At 38.4% G+C, this 22,214-nt stretch overlaps 1 protein-coding gene across 1 annotated transcript in view; it reads right to left on the bottom strand.

Moving 5' to 3' along the window:
* Positions 1–19,592, bottom strand: part of HNF4G (hepatocyte nuclear factor 4 gamma) — a 125,177-nt gene extending 105,585 nt beyond the window's left edge. The window contains exon 1 of the mRNA XM_045849529.1: positions 18,906–19,592. Coding sequence (XP_045705485.1) covers positions 18,906–19,362 — 457 coding nt within the window. The 5' untranslated portion in view covers positions 19,363–19,592. The remainder of the gene's footprint in view (positions 1–18,905) is intronic.
* Positions 19,593–22,214: the final 2,622 nt, after the last annotated feature.

Below are 22,214 nucleotides of genomic sequence, written 5' to 3'. Positions count from 1 at the left end.
CCATGTATTATTCAGTAATACCAGATGGCATCTACAAGTGATATCAGTTATTATCATTTGCCCTAGCTAAAGAGATCAGTAAAAATGGATGATATGTCTCTTAAAGGGCCAATGCACAAAACTTTGTTCTCAGCTACTCACCCTGGGCTCCAAATGAGGGAGAGCAAAGTGGACTAGAGTTGCATGAGGAGAGTCTGGGGTCTGTGACTCTGGGAAAACAGCAGAAGGGACACAAAGCAGGATTCTTGTGCCAAATCGATCTCCCACACTACAGACACCATCTTTCTCTGGCAGAACACTCTCCTTAATGTGGCATTAGTCTGGGAGAAAGCAATAGCCCCACCTTCTGACTTCTTCTCACTCTATCTTGTGGAGCTTAGCAGGGCATGAGCTCCACAAGATAGGGCAAGCCAGAGTCTCTTTTAGTGACTAAGCCTAACAGAGAGCCTGTAGGCAGAGGCAAGTGGAGGCAGATTTTTAGGTGCCTTGGGACTCTTGCTGACCTGTCTCTGGACTGGTGTTGGTAAAAGCAGGCATTGGTGCACAGCTTGGTCCTTCCTGCATATACCCAGGCCCAGCAGAGGCTTCTACAAATTTTGGCTCCAAACAGGTTGTCCAGGGCCAGTCACAGGCTCTGACATCGGACTTCATCATAGTACCTCTGAAGAGGCCCAAAACCACTGGCCAGCATCAGACCATAACAGAGCATGTTTCAATAAGCTTCACAAGCAGCATACCCAAATGAAGACCTCAGCAGGCACCAAACCTGTTGAAGCAAATTCCACCACAGCAGTTTCCATGCCATAGTCTGGGTTGAGCCTCACAATCAGCTAGCTTGAGAGATTATCCCATGCACAAACAGGCCAAAACAATCAAGAATAAATTATAATAGGAGGGCCAATATAACCCAAAAAAGGGACATTCCTGTAGCACCCAGCTCAGATTATTATGGATACTGCACCACTGGATCCCACAGGACACCCACTAAATAAGGCTACCCTATGAAGACTGGGAGTCAAAACAGGCAGATCTATCTAATACATAGAAACTAACACAAAGAGGTAGCCAAAATGGGGAGACAAAGAAACAGGCCCAAAATAAAAGAAGAAGAGAAATCTCCAGAAAAATAGCTAAATGAAATGGAGGCAAGCATTTTATCAGATACAGACTTCACAGTAATGGTTATAAGAATGCTCAACAGCATGAAAAAGGACTTAGGAACCATAAAAATAGTCATAAATAAAGAATACCTTATCTGAAATGATGAACACACTAGAAAAAATAAATAGTAGGTTGGATGAAGCAGAAGATCAATGTGGACATTTGGAGGAAAAAACCTAATCAGAGCAGCAAAAACAAAAAAGAATTTTAAAACATGAGGCTAGTTTAAGGAACCTTTGAGACAACATGAAGTATAACAACCTCTGTGTCATTGTGGTACAGAAAGAACAAGTAATCGATAGCCTGTTTGAAGAAATAATGACCAAAAGTTCCTTAACCTGGTAAAGGAAAAAAACATGCAAGTCCAGAAAGCACAGAGTCCCAAATAAGATGGACCCATTGAGGCCAACACTATGACACATCATAATTAAAATAGCAAAGATTAAAGACAAGGAAAAAAGTCTTAAAACCTGCAAGAGAAAGACAGTTAGTTACCCATAAGGGAGCTCCCATAAGACTGTCATCTGATTTCTCAACAGAGGGATTGACTTGGAACATTTCAAGTAATGAAAAGCAAGGGCCAACAACCAAGACTATGTTACCCAGCAAGGCTATCATTTAAAATTAAGGGAGAAATAAAGAGCTTTCCAGACAAGAAAAAGGTAAAGGAGTTTGTTACCACCAAACCAGTATTATAGTAACTGTTAAAGGGCATGTTAGAATAAGGAGAAGGAGAAGAAGGAAGGAGAAGAAGAAAGAAGAAGAAGGAGGAGGAGGAGGGGGGGAGGAGGAGAAAGAGGTGAAGGAGGAGGAGAAATTGATGACAGAGGAATACAGTTAAAAATAATATGGCAATAAATATCTACCTATCAATTATCACTTTAAATGTAAATAGCTTAAATTCTCCAATCACAAGATATACAGTAGCTGAATGGGTAAGAAAACAAGACCAATGTATATGCTGTCTACAAGACATTTACAGAATGAAAGATACACACAGGCTAAAAGCAAAGAGATGGAAAAAGATATTTCATGAAAGTGAAATGAAAGATATGCACAGACTAAAAGTAAAGAGAGGAAAAAAGATATTTCATGAAAATGGGAAGGAAAACAAAAAGCTAGAGTAGCAATATTTATATATGACAAAATAGACTTTAAAACAAAGGTTACAGGAAGAGACAAAGAAGAAAAGTACATAATGATAAAGGGAACAATCCAACAAGAGGATATAACCATTGTAAACATTCAGATGCCAAAGAGAGAAGTACCTGATTATGCAAATCTTGATGAATATAAAACAAAGATTGACAGCAATAGTCATAATGGATAAATTTCCAGTCAGAAAGTAAACAGAAAACTGAGGCCTTAAATAAAACACTAGAGCAGATGGATCTAATTAGCATTTCATCCCAAAACAGCACAATATATATTATTTTCAAGTGCACATAGAATGTTTTATAGGATAGACCACATGTTAGGACACAAAACAAGTCTCAATATATTTAAGAAGTTGAAATCACATCAAATAACCCTAATGGTATGAAACTAGAAATCAACCACAGGAAAAAAATCTGAAAAACACACAGTCATGGAGGCTAAATAACATGTTACTAAACAATGAATGGGTTAACAATGAGATCAAGTAAGAAATCAAAAGATACCTTGAAACAAATAAAAATGAGGACACACAACCCAAAATCTATGGGGCATAAGAAAAGGAGTGCTAGGAAAGAAACCCATACCATTACAGGCCTATCTCAAGAAACAAGAAAAAACTCAAGTAAACAATATAACTTCACACTTAAAGAAACTTCAAAAAGAACCACAAACAAAGCCCAAAGTGAGTAGAAGGAGGGAAATAATAAAGATCAGAAGAGAAATAAAGGAAACAGAGTCTTAAAAACTGATACAAAAGATAAAAGAATCCAAGAACTGGTTCTTTGAGAAGACAAACAAGATTGACAAACCACCCAAAACTGACCATTGTGGCTCAGTTGCTCGGGCATTGTCTCACAAAATGAAAGGTCACTGGTTTGATTCCCAGCCAGGGCAAATATCTGTGTTGTGGATTTGGTCCCCAGTCAGAGCACACATACAAAAGGCAACTGATAAATGTTTCTCTCTCACATTGAAGCCCTGGACTGGATGACTTCAAAATGTTACCAAACTTTCCAGAGAAAGAAATAATACTTCTCAAACTATTCCAAAAAATTCAAAAGGAGTGAAGACTCCCAAGATCATTTTGTAAAGCTAGCATTATTCTAATTCCAAAACCAAATAAAGACACAACTAAGAAAGAAAACTATAGGCCAGTATCCCTGATGAATATGTATGCTAAAATCCTCAAAGTAATAATAGCAAACCATATCCAGCAGTACATTAAAAAGATCATATACCGTGATCAAGTGGGATTTATCTCAGGAATGCAAGGTTGGTACAATATCTGCATATTGATAAACATGAAACATCACATAAACTGAATGAAGGATGAAAACCACATGATCATAGTCATAGATGCAGAAAAAGCATTTGATCTAATCCAGCACCCATTTATGATAAAAACTCTCAGCAAAGTGGGAATACAGCAAACATACCTCAACTCAATAAAAGCCATATATGATAAACCCACAGCCAACATCATACTAAATGTGCAAAAACTAAAAGTGTTTCCTTGAAGACTGAGAACAAGACAGAGATGTCAGCCTTTACCACTCTTATTCAAGATAGTCTAGAAGTCCTAGCCACAGCAATCAAACAAGAAGAAATAAAGAGCATCCACATTGGAAGGGAAGAAGTAAAATGGTCTTTCTTTGTCAATGGCATTATAATGTATATAGTAAAGCCTAAAGACTCCACCAAAATGCTACTAGAATTAATGAATATATTTGGCAAAGTAGTAGGATACAAAATTAATACCTAGAAATTGGTGGCATTTCTATACACCAACAATGAACTGTCAGAAAGAAAAACCAAGAAAACAATCCTACTTACTACTGCAGTAACAAAAAAATAAAGTACCTAGGAATAAATTTAACCAAGGAGGTAAAAAATCTGCATTAAGAAAACTATAGGACATTGAAGAAAGTAAACAAGGAAGAAGAGGACTTCCAGCCAAGATGGAGGTGTAGGTAGATACACTGTGCCTCCTTGCACAAACAAAAGAAGGACAACAACAAATTTAAAAACAAAAAAACAACTAGAAAATCTAACTGTATATAAGCCTGACAACTAAGGAATTAAAGAAGAAAGATTCATCTGGTAGGAGGGCATCTGGGCAGACAGGACAAAAGGCAAGGGGGTGGCTGGCAGAGCAGGTGAGGCAGAGGCTGGCAGAACAGGAGTTCCCACTTTCGTGTGCAGATAAACCAGGAGGAACAACTGGGGAGCCAGACAGACCTCTCAACCCAGGGTTCCATTGCAAGGAAATGAAGCCTCAAAGCCTCTGATTAAAAACACCTGTGGGGGTTGAGGTGGCAGAAAGAGAAACTCCCAGCTTCACAGAAGAGTTCATTGGAGAGACCCACCAGGTCCTAGAATGTACACAAGCCCGCCCACCCACCCAGGAATCAGTACCAGAAGGGCCCAATTTGTTTGTGGGTAGCAGGGGAAGTGACTAAAAACTGGCAGAAAGTAGAGAAAGCATCACTGTTCCCTCTTGGAACCCTCCCCTACACACAGCTTCACAAAACAGTGACTTGGGTTGCTCCACCCAAGCAAATACCTAAGGCTCTGCCCTTTACTACATAACAGATGTGTGGAGACAAAAGAAAAATGCCCCAAATGAAAGAACAGATCATAGTTCCAGAAAAAATACAACTAAGTGACAAACAGATAGCTAACCTATCAGATGCACAGTTCAAAACACTGGTAATCAGAATGCTCACAGAATTGGTTGAACACGGTCTCAAATTAGAGGAAAAAATGAAGGCTATGAAAAGTGAAATAAAGGAAAATGTACAGGGAACCAACAGTGACAGAAAGAAAACCAGTAATCAAATCAGTGGTTTGGAGCAGAAGGAAGAAATAAACAAAGAATGAAGAAACAAGTATTCAAAAAAAAAAAATGAGAGGCTTAAGAACCTCCAGGACATCTTTAAATGTTCCCACATCTGAATCATAGGGGTACCAGAAGGAGAAGAGGAAGAGCAAGAAATTGAAAACTTATTTAAAAAAATAATGAAGGAGAACTTCCCCAATCTGGCAAAAAAAATAGACTTCCAAGAAGTCCAGGAAGCTCAGAGAGTTCCAAAGAAGTTGGACTCAAGGAGGAACACACCAAGACACATCATAATTATGTCAGCCAAGATGAAAGATAAGGAGAGAATCATAAAAGCAGCAAGAGAAAAGGAGATAGTTACCTACAAAGGAGTTCCCATAAGACTGTCAGCTGATTTCTCAAAAGAAATCTTTCAGGCAAGAAGGGGCTGGAAAGAAGTATTCCAAGTCATGAAAGGCAAGGACCTACATCCAATATTACTCTATCCAGCAAAGTGATCATTCAGAATGGAAGGACAGATAAAGTGCTTCCTAGATAAGGTCAAGTTAAAAGAGTTCGTCGTCACTCAGTTCTTATTATATGAAACATTAAAGGGACTTATGTAAGAAAAAGAAGATAAAAAATATGAACAGTAAAATGACAACAAATTCACAGTTATTAACAACTGAACCTAAAAAAATAAAAACAAAAACAAATTAAGCAAACAACTAGAACAGGAACAGAATCACAGAAATGGAGATCATATGAAGGGTTATTGGCAGGGGAGTGGGAGGGGGAAAAAGTACAGAGGATAAGTAGCATAAATGGTAGGTAGAAAATAGACAGGGGGAGGTTCAGAATAGTATAGGAAATGTAGAAGCCAAAGAACTTATATGTATGACACATGGACATAAACTAAAGTGAGGGAATGCAGGTGGGAGGGGGTATGCAGGGCAGAGGGGAATAAAGGGGGGGATGGGACAACTATAGTAGCATAATCAATAAAATATATTTTTAAAAAAGAAAATAAGAAAAAGGGAAAAAAGAAACAAGGAAGATAGAAATAAGTGGAAGCATATAATGTGTTCATGTACTGGAAGAATTAATATTAAAATCTCCACAGCACCCAAAGCAATCTACAAATTCAACACAATTCCTATTAAAATACCAATTACATATTTCTCAGATATAGAACATATATTCCAGAAATGTACATGGAACCAAAAAAGAACCCAAATAATCTCAGCAATCTTGAGAAAGGAAAAAGTTGGCAATAACACAATACCTGAGAGCAAACCATACCACAAGGCCACTGTAATATCAACAGCCTGGTTTTGGCATTAGACCAGACATATGCATTGGTGGAACAGAACAGAGAGCCCAGAAATGAACTTATGGCCTATATAGTTAATTAATATTTGATAAAGGAGAGAAGAGCATACAATGTTGTAAAGACAGTCTCCTCACTGAATGATATTGGAGAAACTGGACAAATACATCCAAAAGAAATGAAAATAGACTACCAACTTACACTATACACAAGAATAAACTCAAAATGGATAAACAACTTAAATGTAAATCACAAAACCATAAAAATCCTAGAAGAAACTATAGCAGTAAAATGCAAGACATCTCTCAAAGCAATATTTTCATCAATATGTCTCCTAACCAAGAAAATAAAGAAAAAAAATAAACAAATGAGACTACATCAAACTGAAAAGCTTCTGCAGAGTGAAAGAAGGCATCAACAAAATGAAAAGGGGACCCACTGTATGGGAGAATAGATTCACCAATGATATATCTGAAAAGGTGTTAATCTCTAAAATATATAAAGAACTTATACAAGTCAACACCTGGAAGACAAGCAATTCAATTAAAAAATAGGCAAGGGACCTGAATAGACACTTCTCCAAGGAGGACATACAGATGCCTCAAAGATATTTGATAAAAATGCTCAATCAACATCACTAATTGTCACAGAGATGCAAATTAAAACCATAATGAGATATTGCTTCATACCTGCCAGAATGGTTATCATCAATAAACCAACAAAAAACAAGTGCTGACCAGGATGTGGAGAAAAGGGAACCTTAGTGCACTGTTGGTGAGAATGCAGACTGGAGCTGCCACTAGGGAAAGCAGTATAAAATTTCCTCAAAAAATTAAAAATAGAACTGCCTTTTGTAATACATCCTAAGAAACCAAAACACCAATCAGAAAGAATATATGCACCCCTGTGTTCATAGCAGCATTATTTACAATAAACGAGGTCTGGAAACAGTCCAAATGCCCATCAGTAGATGAGTAGATAAAGAAACTGTGGCACATAGGCAATGCAACACTATGTGGCCATAAAAAGAAGGAAATCTTACCTTTTGTGACAGCCTGGAAGGATGTGGAGAATATTATGCTAAGTGAAATAAGCCAGTTAGAGATAGAGAAATACCATATGATCTGAGTTATATGTGGAATCTCATGAATAAGATAAACTGATGAACAAAACAGAAACAGAGGCATGGAAACATGGCACAGATTACAGCAGTCGGAGGAGAGGTGGGAGGGGAGAATGGACAAAAGGAGAAGGTATTAGCCAAAGAATGTATATGTATGACCCATGGACACAGACAACAGTGTGATGATGGCCTGAGGGAAGGGGGAGATAGGGCTAGGAGGAGTGGGGAGAAGTGGGGTGGAAATGGGGATATCTGCAATAGTGTCAACAATAAAAATAAAGAAAAAAACTTAAAAAGAATGCTGAAGTTGTTTTATTTAGTTCAATTAAACTTCAAGTGAAGCATCTCATATTTAGAATCTAAATACAAATGTGTATTATGAGTGTACCTACTTGCATATATTATTCATGTTTATTATTTGTGTATAAAATGTACATATACATAGACACACATATATGAATATATATGCATATATACATATTTCAGTATCCTGGAATAAGTGATATGTATATTACAACATCATAAGCCAACTAGAATGTGAATTATTGCTGTATTCATTTCTCCAACTAGTTTGCTGGTTCCTGAACTCCAGGGACTCTGTTTAATTTTACTCCCCTTGAGCCGCTATGTTTTGCAATATAATAGTCACTCAAAAACTCTTACCTAATTGAATTCTAATCCTTTTAAACAAAGGATACTTTATCATCATAGCTACTTGAATATACAACTTATTTTAACTTCACAAAAATAAAATGTTAGGTTTTGGACTCATGTATAAGAAAAAATATGTGCTTTGTATATGTAGAAAACCATAATGTTATTCAATATTGTTTTAGGCCTAAATTTTAAAAATGACCTGTGATGCCTGCATACTGCTTGTTCTCCATTACAATAAGTGTTTAAGGCAGTTAAACACTTTCTGAGGATGTATACCAGAAATATTCTTTACTTAGATAACAATTACTTTGCAAGTCATATAAATTTTCACTTTCTAAGAATATATGTATAAACAGAGGAAAATATGATTAAAATGCATAAGCCACATGGTAATGGAAAATACTTCAACATATACTGTATGCATACATTTCTTATTTAATGTGTCCCTAATGAGGACCACTTTAGATAGCAGGATTCTTTGTTCACATTGAAGCTGATCAACTAAACTAAGAAAGGAACATCATCTTTTAAAAGATGTCAGACCTTTTAAAGCCTTGCTTCCCAAGTTTTGTTATTAATCACTAATTAAGAAACCTCTCCAACTAATATTTATCCATGACTCCTGATGATAAGACAGTAGTTTCCACACATTTATCATTAACTAAATGTTCAAGATGTTTCAATTCATTGTGTAAAACTAGATAAAAATTATTAAAATTATATGCATCAGGTTTTATTTCATCAAACATGTCACTATTATGATTTTATTCCTGATTTAATAAATTAGTTTTAATTAAAAACTTCAGTTTAGTATTTTAGTCTATTCTGACCTTTCTCAGAAGTCAATCTCAGATATTTTATGTATGTTTCTACATAAAATATCACATACTATTTTATCCAGTAGATGTTCAAATAGTCCAGTAAAATCATTACATGCTTCATATAAATAATTAATGAAACACAAAAAATGAGAAAAGTAAAATTACCTCTTTCATTTGTAGCTTTAAAAGATAGTGCAAAAATTAAGATGAGATTGCTTGTGTAACAGCTTAGGTCTTAAAGTTATTAGAAGAGGAAACTGTGTGAGCTCTGAAGTTGATCATACTTAAGTGTGAACCACAGCCTTGGTTCTTACTTAATGCTCGCATTTACTTGCTGTGCAGTCTCACCTGAGTATCTAACCTCTCTCCCTCAGTTTCCTCATCTGCACTATTGAGATAATAGTTTACACCTTAAAAAAGTTAGAATAAGTATTAAATGATTTATGTGAAGTGCTCAGTGCCTAGCACAGAGAAAGTGCTTAATAAATGTTAGTCATAACAGTCAATAATTCGTAATAGTAGTAGTGGGTGTGTTCATAATATATATGTATGTGTATCTATACACATGTGTATATTTATGTGTATGAAACCTGCAGCAATACAGATGAATATATAACAATATTATTGACTTCATAAAGACAACGCAAGAGAGCAAGCAATCTCAGTATTTATTAAGTTCATTTGCCTTATGCCAGACTCTGTGCTGAACACTTTAAATGCCATTTTACTGAAGTCTCACAGCATACCATTCCCGTGAGCCAGGCGGACTCAGGCTAGCTGGTTAACATGCCCAAAGCTGTACATACAGATTTAAATCAAGTCAGCTCCAAAGTTTGAATGCCCTTTCTATTGTCTCACCTATTTAAGTAACACAAACTTGATGAGAATAATTTTGCAAACATGTTTTGAAAGACACTCTGGTATTCCTGATTAATCTAAGAAAATAGCAGATCCCATGCTAAATTTTCACAGGCATACTACACAATGCCTGAGTAGTTTTTAAACTAATTTGAAATGATTACATAAAAGATACAAAAAATGTGTATGGACACATTAAATATAATATTAATTCATTTTTACTTTCCTGGTAAGAGAGTATGTTGATATGAATAAATTCCTCACTTGGGAGTATGAGTATTTCAATAGGATTACAATCCCCTCCTTTCTTTACCACAAATAAAAAGAACCCACAGGAGTTGAAAATAAATGAATTTGGAAGAAAATGAGCAAATGAAGAAATATGAAAACTTCCAAGTGAGAAAATTAAAGGAAAACATTTTATCCACTATTCTGAAGCTGACAAGTGGTACATGTCCATGGTTTAGAGAAAAATGCCAGGGTCCTGAGCAGAAAAATGGAAACAATATACTGAACCAGAGAATCATATTTGAAAACTTCCCATTATCTTTGAAATTCTCATGAGAAACAGAAAATAATAATTTAAAAATTAAGGACTTGGTCATACTATGTATTTTCCCTTAGCAAATTAATCAGTATATTTACTTCATTCATCTAGAATCAGCTTACCAGTAAAGGACAACTAAAAGAGCTTCATCTCAGAAAATCATCTGAGATGTTGGAGTTTTTGTAAAATGTTTGCTGTGAATTGTCACTCTCAAACTACAACTATACTCCCTGAACTTCACTAGGGTCTATTGTACCAACTACCAGAGCTCAGCAGGATATTGTCCTCTGCCTTCCTGAGTCCTTGCAGACCAACCCAGCTGACACTCTCATCACACATTAAACTCACACACATATATGCTAAAAGACATTGGCTAAAAACCCAAAAGCCTATATTTCATATTTACTACACACACCGCTAAGTCTCAGTGTCTGCCTGTGATTGTCACAGGATGTACTTAAAATAAAGTAGGGGAAAACACTATTAATTGTGCATGTGAAAGAATTCTATAAACTGTAACATTTAATTACCAGCATCAGTATTGTTGTTGTATTGATATTCACTAGTGTTAATGCTCACCACAAAGAGTTTAAATTCCATAGCACAATACAAAAAAATCTCTATTTTCAGGCTCTTTCCTATTTTGTAAACTTGCTCTCCACCATCTTTCTATTTTATCACCCATTGGGTCCTCACAAGATCATAAAGCCAACATAATTACTTTCATAGGCACATGCTATTCCTATTAATAACAGGTATTTTCTTTACTTTCAGCTTCTCTTGGTCAAATCCTTACTCTGTACAGGAATACATTCATAATGATAGAACCATTTTAAACCTATATCTGATAAGGACTTTTACCTATTATACATGTAGAACTTTTACATCTCCATAACAATAAGACAAACAACTCAATTTTTAAAAGGTGGTAGGGAGATGGATAGGTTTTGAACAAAACTTTAAACCAAAGAAAATACACGCATAGTGCATAGCTCATGAAAAGATGTTCAGATTCATTAATCATTAGGGAAATGCAAACTAAAACCACAATGAGAGATTGTCACACACCTTTTACAAGGTCTAAAATTAAAAGACTGGCCATACCAGGTGTTGGGAAGGATATGAATAACTGGAACTCTCAAATACTGCTGACAGAAACACAAAATAGTACAGTTACTCTGGTAATTAGTTTAACAGTTTCTTCCATGTGATCTAGCCATTATACTCCGAGGTAATTATATAAAACAAATGAATGTATATGTTCACACAAAGACTTTGTAAAAGAATGTTCATAGCAGTTTTATTTGTAAAAGTCAAAAACTGGAAACAATCCAAATGTTCACCTACAGGTCAATAAATTATTAAATTTTGGCACATCCATACAATGTCATGGCACTCAGGGGAAAAATTGATTAATCCAACAAAACGAATAAACATCAAAGTAACTCACAATAGAATACTGTATGATCCCATGGATATAAAATTATAGAAAATACAAATTAATTTTTAGGGGCAGAAAGGAGATCAGGGGTTACCTCAGGAGGAGCCAGAAGGAAAGTTTACAAAGGAGCATGAAGAGACCTATATGTCACTGGCTATATTGCCATCTTTATTGTGGTGACTATTTCATGACTACATACATAGGTCAGAACTTTTTAAATTGTGCACTTCGGCCCTGATTGGTGTGGCTCAGTTGCTTGGACATCATCCCTCAAAGTGAAGGTGACTAGTTTGATTCGTAGTCAGGGCATATACACATATTCTAGGTTCGGTCCCCAGTAGGGGCAGCTAATCAATATTTCTCTCCTCGTCTTTCTCCATCCCTTCCCTTCTCTCTAAACAAATATTAAAAAATAAATAGATAACATAAATAAATAAATATGTGCAGTTTATTGTATGTCAGTGGTACCTCCTAGATCTCTTTGGTTAAAAAGGAATATAGGCTACTGACACATCCAACAAGATGGCTAAATCTCAAAATTATTATACTAAATAAAAAGAAAACAAGACACAAAGTGCTACACACTATATGATTCTATTTATGAATTATTATAGACAAGCAACATTAGGGACAGAGGGGAGATGAAAAGGGGGCTGAGAGCTAAAGGGTGTAAGAGAATTTGAGTCCGAGGGGGTGGAAAAAATTGTTCTATATCTTCATTGCAGCAGTGGTTACACAAAGGTATACATTTGTCAAACTTATTGAAGTATATGCTTAAAAATGGGTTTTACTCAATGTAAATTATATCTCAATATAATTACCTGAATGTAACTATATCTCAATATTAATAAATTATATCCCTATTAAATTGAAAATAAAGCATTCATATGTCATCTCTTATGTAACCTGCCTCAGGAAAAGTTAGTGGGGCATTTACTAGGTTTCTATAATCTTTCTCTAGTACTCAACATTTGCATTTATCAGAGTGAGTAATAATAATTTCATTCATATCCCCAACCAGACATGAAAATCTTAGGAGAGAATTGTTTCTAGTCATTGCTTAATCTCAATATAGAATTCAATGCTTGAAAGTGAGGTTCTCAACACACATTTTCACTCTATTGGTATTTTACCTTCCTTCTCCATTACAATGACTAATTTATTAAGTGAATACATCCACATTATGCTTGTTTTTAAGGACCGATTTAAAAAGTGGGCCAGAATAACAGAGATGGTAAGTATGACAGGGAAAGAACAAGACACATTAAATTGTTATATGTGGGGTCAGGAGATTAGAAAAGATTTTGAAGGTGGTATCTGAGCAAAGACCTGCAAAGCAAATGGAAGTTGGCTATAGTGATGAGGGAAAAATGATGGAGTTGGTGGCTGAGTGTTTCAAACAAGAGAAACAGCACTTTTGAAGGCACAGAACATGGTGCTTTTGAGAAACTAAAAGATTTATTCCAGTTAAAGATTAAAGTGTGGGATCTCAGGAATGGAGATGGGGCTTGGAGTAGAAGTCACATGGGGTCTAAAGATGTGAATATACTTGGACTTCAGGTGAAGAACATTAAGAAGTTAACAGATTGTTTTAAATTGAGGGGGAAATGATCAAATTGGCTTTTTCTACATCACTCTAATTACTATCTGGGGAATTGATTGGAGGCCAGAAAGATAAGGAAAGGGGAGCAGTTGGTTGTTGCAAAAATTCAGGTTAGAAATAATAATTAGTTTGCTGAAAATTAGCCCAAATTAGGAAAAAAATAGGCTTCTTATGTACCTAATAACCTTACAATGACCAAATAAAGTTTATTTCTGCCACACAAACTAAGTTTTAAAACATGGCCAACTTGTAAGAATACAATAGCTAAAACACTATAAATCCATGACCATGATCAAATCACAGCTTTCCATACAATCCTAAAGAACACCAGTTTCAGGTCAGCTTCAATCCTTCACTTTCTCTCATCTTTCACACTGGACAGTTCCTAAATTCAGTTTAAAGACCTTTAAACCATCTCTAGAATCTATTCTATGCTCTTCACATTTTTATTGTGACTAGATTATTGTGAAAGCTCCCTACTATTCCCCTGCCTCTTGTCTCTCCATGTTTAATCCATCCTCCAAAATGCTGCCAATTAATCTGAACAAAAAAAAAAGAGAGAGACAGCTTTCATAACCTAATCTACTACAGATTTTTGATGGTTCTCCATTGCCCAAATGTCATAGCCCAAATCTTTGTCAACCACATTCACGAACATCAGAATCTAGCCAAGTATTTCTTCCCCACTTCATCTCTTGTTATTCCACGTATTCCACACGTAATATCCTCTGCCCCAAGCATTTTTCTGATTCTTCTCTATGCAGCAAGTTCTAATCTGGAAGTCATTAACTGCTCCATGAAATCTCTCCAGGCTTTTTAAACTATCGTTTGTGCTTCCATTTCCCATGGTATTTCTATCTATATACTAATGCAATAGTTATCACCTTATGATGTAGAAGGCAATATGTGTTTTCCAAGTAAATTATTTGTGTTTAAGGGGAGGATGCTGCATTTTTGCATTTGTATTCCAGGCACCTAGCACAGTGCATATAAGTTCATTCCTGTTAACCTAATATACATCAATTATTTGTAATTTCTAGCCATGACACAAGAAAGTCAAGAACATAAGCAAAGCAAACTCAATATGCAATCATAGGAGAACAACACTCAAAGATTCAAAATATTAAAAATAACTAAATTACCAGGTCTAGTGATATTATCAATCAACACTTTCAAGTGATCGGAACACAATGCTTAGATGTCCATGATACTTTGCTATCACAGATAAATGTGATTCGTCTATATTAAAATAGAGTGCAGAGAATGCATCAAACACTCAATAAATAACATGTTTGGCTTAAATAATACTAGAATTATTCCACATGTACTTTTAGAGTAAGGAGTATTATTCTCATTTACTATCTTTTAAACTAAGGTAGACATTAAGTAACTTGCTTGGGACACACAGCTGTCAGAAGGCAGAGTTGAGATTTGCACAGAGGTTTCAATGACTGCAAAACCCTTGTTCTGACCATTGAAATATATGGAGGGCAATCCTTGTATACATCGCCTAGCTAAAAGCTCCATGAAATCAGGGACTATGTCTATCTTATTCATTATTGTTTCACCAAGGCCTATTAGAGGCCTTGGCCAGGTTTCTAAGGACCCATAAACACATGAAGTCTTATACAGTTTGTTGGTGTATGTAAATAAAATTTCTCTAGGGAAAGGGTCAATAAAAACAGGTGACACATTAAGAACTTACTATAAATTGAGCAGTATTTAAGGTGCTTTACTTATTCTATCACAAGTATAACAACAACACAGAATACATATCAGGTATTCAATAAATGTCAGGCATTGTTCTAAGTGTCTTCATGTATTAACATATTTAGTCATCATACCATGTGTATGAGATAGGTATAATAACCACATATATTTTAAAAAATGAGGGAATTGGGCCTCAAAAAGGTTAACTTGCCCAAGTCCCCTAATCTCTGCCCCCTTTTAGTAAATAGCTTGGCAGGAATATAAACCTCCCTATATGACAGGAAAGATGTCTCTCTTGGATTTTATATGGCATGAGTTGGCCATCCTCAGAGACCTTCATTTTCCCAAATGTTAAGATACACACACACATGCACATACACAGATGAACTCCTTATGCATTTTCCAGAAAAACGTCTTGATAAAACCAAAGGTTTTCACAGCAACAAATCATCAGAGGCCCTGAGTTAAGCCTCCCATGTGGACAGCATATTGCATCACCCTGTATTAAATACAAGGTAGGAAAGACATGCAGTAAGTAAGCCTGATATCTTCTTTAAGGTGTACCCATAATGAATGGGCAAGACAGTGTTAAGTTCCAAAGGTACTTAGGTAAGTATCTGAATGTGTATACCTATAGATCCTGATACATCAGGAGCCAGGTGCTGTGGCCCTTACAGACATATTGCAACCTAAAAAAGTGCCTCCCCCTTCAGAGAATACCCAGCCAAGCACAGGGGGACATGGATTGCCCTGTGGGTCTGATCAAGGTTCAGATCTTTATTTCCTCCTCAGTTGGGCACCCCTACCCAGTTAGCAACTGATGACCATGTGGGAGCAGCCTGGTTACTCTCATGGCTCAGACCCATAGTGCCTGGAAGTGATTCTACACAGAGGCATCATTGTACACTTAGGGTTTTTTCTTGTTTTGTTTTGTTTTGTTTTGTTTTGTTTTGCATCTGCAGCTTCTTAAGGACCTAAAGCTATGACATCTCATTTAAAACCCTGCTTTCATTCCCAGGGAACTGAATCTTTTTTTATGAAGGTGGAAAACATATATGTTAAGAGCCACAAAATTACAACACTGACTAACGGACACACTGTAGTCACATGTTTGCAACATAGACATTCTCACTTACCATGTACCAGGACCTCCAGCCATCCTATAAATGGATAGATGGTGACTAATGCAGTGGCATCTTTTAAAAGCTCCAAATATTATAGCCTTTTCAAATGCAGTCAATTCCCCTTCTACTTTATTTTACTTTTAAAGCAAAATTCTCAAACTCTCCAATCAGATGTTCCAAGACTGGTTTATATAATTCCTAAATATTAAACTACAATGAGAAATAAAATTTCCAACAATCAAATGCTCAAGATCTTACATCGTTATTACCCATTGTTGGCAAGAGCATGATCAATACACTGTGGCTATTGAGGAAAGTTCTTTGCAATATTTACCAAATTTAAAGTGAATATCCCTTGGAGCCAGCAACCCTCTCAGGATAAACAGTCTGCACACCCATGCAAAGATAATGTACACAGGTATTGACAGCATCACAATTTGTAATAGTGAGAAACTGGAAAAACCACGTGAAGATTCTAGCATTCTGGGGATATTGGCTGGCTTGTTTTGGTAGATACACTTAAAGAAGAAAGAATTTTTCAGATTATTTTTATTTATTTCTTTTTTTTTTTCTTTTTTTTTAAGAGAGGGAAGGGAGGGGGAGAGAGAGAGAGAGAGAGAAACATCAATGTGTGGTTGCTGGAGGTTATGGCCTGCAACCCAGGCATGTACCCTGGCTGGGAATCGAACCTGGGACACTTTGGTTCCCAGCCTGTGCTCAATCCACTGAACTACGCCAGCTGGGAGAATTTTTCAGTTATTGACAAATAAATATTTGAAAGCTACTAAAGAAAATTAAATTTCAGAATGCTGGTCTGATTGGACTATCCAATTTTTTGAAGTAATGACAGAAAAATTTCTGTGGTTATATAGTTGGAGGGACAGAAACCCAACTAACAGTGGTGGTGTGGAGTGGAACACGGAAGGGGTTACTTTATATTCTACTATAATTTTTTCATGCTGCTTTATAAGCCAGCAGTCCTTTCAAAATTCATATAAATAACAAGAACTTTTAAAAGAAACATAGAACTCAAAAATAAAGCTATTATTTACATGCAGGTATTAAGAAAAGTCTTAGTAATTTCCAAAGTTAATTTGTGTTGTCTTACATTCTTATCATCGCAATTGTAGAATAAAATGCTTGTGAAATGTTAACAGACACACTTTAGTGAAAGGGTTGCACTACCTTCATAAAGCATGTTGGGAAAATTCCATATTAGTAGGTCTATAAATGGACCTTAGTAAGGATGGAAGAAGAGAACCAAAAGCTCTTAATTCCCCCTCTACCTTGAAAAGTGAAAAGTGAGTAGTTAATACTACTGGCCAACTCTCTCTCTTCCACTCCCTCCCCCAAATGGTACCAGAGAGGGGCCCAGCCCACACTTGGCTTCTGACTTCAAAGGCACAATAAAAACACTAATAGTGGATGCACAGATAGAAAAATGGAGGAGGTGTGGTGGGAAATTGGGGACTGCAGTATTATTGCAGAAAAATGGTGATAGATGGAGAGGAAGAATGTTTTAATGATAAATAAATTCTTGTACAGGAAGAGAAAAAACAAGTAAAATGAGTGGAAAACTGGGGTGAAGTAACAAAACCAAAACAGGAATGTTTCTATCAGTGAGGCAGGTATTTAATTTGCAGGGCCTCCCAGGAAGTCGAGAGCATCAGTACTCTGTACCCTGTGGCCCTAGCCCTCATCTGAAAGCTGACTGGAGACTGTCTGCATATTGGACAGGTGCCTTTGATGGTTTTGAGCAAGATATAAAAGCACAATGCACCAGGTATGAAGCACTTATACATTCAATTCAAAGGTCTATCACTGCTAGCTTATCCTGTTAGAGATGGAACGATGATTGCTTAACTAGCACACCTTTTAAACAAGCTTGCAAGGGACATTTCTTCCTAAAGGAAGCTAAATGGTTCAAATAGTTAAATCTATCCATCATCTATCTACCTATAGACAAGTATACATATATACACACATATACATGTAGGTAAATATATATTTATGTATATATGTAGGTAAATATATGTTTATGTGTATGTAGGTAAATATGTGCACACACACACATTTTTTCCTGTAATCTCCCCAGCATCCTCACAGGAAGAAGCCCACTCTCAAAATGTCTGCGAGAACATATGGAAGCTGAGACTGGTGCCAAGGTCTTGAGGTGATGCTCCAGGACCCTCCTCACAAACCTCTACTGTCCCCAGGCATCCAGATGCCCTAGCCTTGCCCCAAGCCACAAAAACTCCACCAAAGCCCCCAGAGACCTGGCAGCCACGTGACCCGCTGTCAGACATCAAAGTTTTCTCTCCAAACAAATCCAACTTTCCTTTCACTTGTCGTGCGGAGTGGACCTTGAGGGCCCCACTGCTTCTCCTCCAGCCCTTTCTTTTTGGAGCTCTGCGGGCTGCGGGAGGCCTCGGGGCATCTGCTTTCAACCTGACAGGCCTAGGGACCCTGGGCTCAGCCCCTCCTGAGCGGCACCCCACCTCCCGCCGCCTGAGGGGCTAGAAGACTCTCGGAGGGCTTCGCTGGCGACACTTACCGGCACGGAGCAGCTCCGGAACTCCCGCGTCGCAGTCAGCTGCACACTGGCCGCTGCATCTCCCAGCCGTAGGTCCCCCACCCACCCCAACAGCCCGTGTCCGGGGCTGCACTTTGCAGAGCCTGGGAAGTTGGCCGAAGGCGCAAAGGTGGAGGGTGAGGGAGGGGCTGCGTGTTGGGGAGAGGAGGCTCAAGGATGTGGTTGTTTGTTTGTTTGTTTGTTTGTTGTTCCCGATCTCTAGCAGAGACTTTAGACCATATGCTGGGAGGATATTAGCTTTGCTGGATGGCGACAAGACAGCGGCCTGACTCTCAGAGTCCGATCGATTTACTGAACAAACTGAAACGTGGGTGGGGATGTTAAACAGTAACCAGCAGCCTCGGTGAGAACTGAGAGCTGCGAGGCCACTCATTTCCCTGTTCCCAAGGCCCGGCGACCCTCGGGAGGGCCGGCTCATCCCAACCCTGGCCTCCGCTAACCGTGTCGGCTCTCCAGCCTCCAGAGGCCGATGGGCCACAAGCGCCACCTGCACATGTCTGCTGTCTCCCCCCAGGGCGAGGCGCCCGCGGCTTGACCATTTGGGGCTGGAGTTAAAGCTCCCCCGCCTTCTGCACCGGGGAGCCCAGCCAGGTACTGCCCACGGCCAAGGCCCAGAGCCATCCCCGAGACTCCGACCCGTGCCCAGGCAGCACCTAGGCTCGGGTGGTGTCAACCCTGGGGCAGTGCGCGGTGGCTGGGGACCTCAGAATGCAGATATAATTCCGAGCCAATGAGGTCCGGGAAAGGGCCGGAAGTGTTATTAAAGGGAATTTAACAGGTTCCTACGGACAGCTCTGCAGCCACAGCATTAGGGGAACCTGCAACCATTTCCTGAAACTGCACCTAAGGCGCTGGGCTTCGCTGCTGCCCGTCGCTTGGGAGAGAGGGAAGAGGAAGAAGAGTTCCAAGTCCCGGGCCAACGCAGCCACCTGTAGCTTGGGTCATTTACCATCTCTTTACACCACACTGATGGGAAGCTTCCTATCTCACTCCTCTACTGTAGGCACCTTCCCAAGCTTTACTCTTGGAGAAATGATGCTCAGACCCATCGAGAGGCGCTGGCCACCTGGATCAGGCTTTTGTTAACCAAGCAATATAGACAGAAACTGTGGCATTTAAAAACATCTCAACAATTTAACTTCGTGGTTTCAGGAATGAATGACTTGAGGTCAAACAAGTTATTATCCTCATAGATAAACAGTTACTTAATCCTCTAGGTTTTTCTTTTCTGACCAGGGGGTTGGCAGTTATTTTAAGACTGTGATAACAATGCCAGACACATCAAAGAGCTAGGTATTTTTTTTTCTTTTTCCTTTTAGATCGAGTTTACTAAACTTAGTTTCCTCATTCTGAATTTCTTGCTGAAAGACTCTTTTAAAAACAACCAGTAGGCTGTTTTAGAAATCAGAACAAAGCAGAGAAATCATACACTATTTTCTTTACATTGAACTTCGTGATCAAAACACATTCTTTGGGCCCTTGTTGCTCACCTTCTCTGCAAACCGTGTCAGGAAAGTGACCTCTGTCCATCGGAAAACAGCCAGAGAAAGCGGAGGAGGAAAAGTAACAATGAACAGGTCCTGTTTGTTATGCAAATCTTTCACGGGTGTGTTGTTTATACAACACCTGTGCACAGTCTCTTTAAAAATATTCCCAGATACGTAGATAGTGGAGGCTGTCTTATTATATGCCAAAAAGTTAAGTATCTAGTTCCCATAAAATGCTGAAAGTCTGAAGACAGAAATTCTCCATCCCCCATTCACCGCAGCTTAATGCCACCGGACATTTGTTTCCACCAAAGAAACAATATTTTAGTTCAATAGTGTATTTCACTATGATGTCTCAATGTCAGTGGATTTCAATAATCAGCTCAACATCTCTGTGTGTTGAATTCGCTGCTCTACGAGGAAATAATTATCACATGTTCTGTGTTAAAATTATTTTGACACTATATGTAGAAGCTTAGCGGGAGAATTTTAGCACCAAAAGGATTTTGACTAATGATAGCAGTCCATTCTGGTAAGGCTTGGTTATTATCTAAGAGAAGCATTGCGTTTGTCCAATGTAGAAAACTCTCTAAGAGTTTATGGAAGAGCGCCAATCCTCCCGCGTTCTCGGCACGAAAGGAGTAGTTTCAGATGACTGACTAAATAAGCAAATAAGCGGCATTAAGAGGAAATGGCTGGGCTCCGGGGCTTGGCAATTTTTACTAGATCAACCAATGCCAGTTGATCAAGCTTTATAGAGCATCACTTATATTCTTCCTGAAACTAATTTATTAGGATTTCTCATGGCATGGGTTTATGAAGCGAAAATGGGGAGGGGAAAAAAAAGTACTGTACGGCGGAGAGCTGCCCCTGATGCATAGGGGCTGAGGGAGGCGCGGCGAGAAGAAAAGAAATTAGGATAGACTTTTAGTGAAAAGTCCTCAGGTGCTAAGTTATTTTTCAATAGTTAGTGCTTAGGGGGAAATTACACGCATATGTATTTATGTCACATTTGATCTTTTAACATAAAATTCGGAGTCAAAAAGCCCTTTACTTCACTTTCCTGTTAAATGTCATACTTAGCCTATGCTTTTCCTTTCCACTTTGATCATCTTTTTGACACCATTTTTTCGCCTTCTTAGCTCAACCAGGTCTAGATGAGAACGTTGGGTTCCCTCCCCCAAGCTGTTCTGATACTATTAATTAAAAGCCGTGGCCCCGGGGGCAGAGCGCTCAGGTAGGGCAGGCATGGGCAGGCGCTAGGGACCCGGAGGGAAAAGGTCTCAGCAATACAAGCATCCAGAGACCCTACTTCCGAGTTGCCCTGGACAGAAAAACCAACACGAGATGCGAACGGGAAGTGCCCTCTTCCTGCTGCCTCGCTGCACCTTTGCTGAGCTCGTTGAGCCCGGGATCCTCGGCATCGCTGTGGATGTGGCACACTCACAGTGGATCCAGCCACGACTGGGCGCTGGCGCAATTCCTGGGGACTACCGCCCACCCTCACGTTCAGGAAAGAAAAAGGAAAGAAAAAACTCGTACAGTTCTCTACCTGCCGGTCCTTTTGGGGTTTGGGTAAAGCCCAGTGACTCCTTCCAAGCCACTTGTTTGTAAAGGACCTCTGGTGGGAAAAGGCCGCGGGGACCTTAGTCTAGAGCTGCTCTTAGTGCGTCCCCAACTCAACCAACCGTTGGGCCTGTGTTTGACCCAGGGGGCAAAACAATGGATAAAACAGCCTCTGCCAGAATTGCAAAAACTCCCTGGAGGCCACTGAATGTTTTAT

The sequence above is a fragment of the Phyllostomus hastatus genome, unplaced genomic scaffold (assembly GCF_019186645.2).
Source record: "Phyllostomus hastatus isolate PE091 unplaced genomic scaffold, TTU_PhHast_1.1 phas_contig_65, whole genome shotgun sequence".
NCBI classification, from domain to species: Eukaryota; Metazoa; Chordata; class Mammalia; order Chiroptera; family Phyllostomidae; genus Phyllostomus; species Phyllostomus hastatus.
This window is presented reverse-complemented; position numbering and strand designations above follow the sequence as displayed.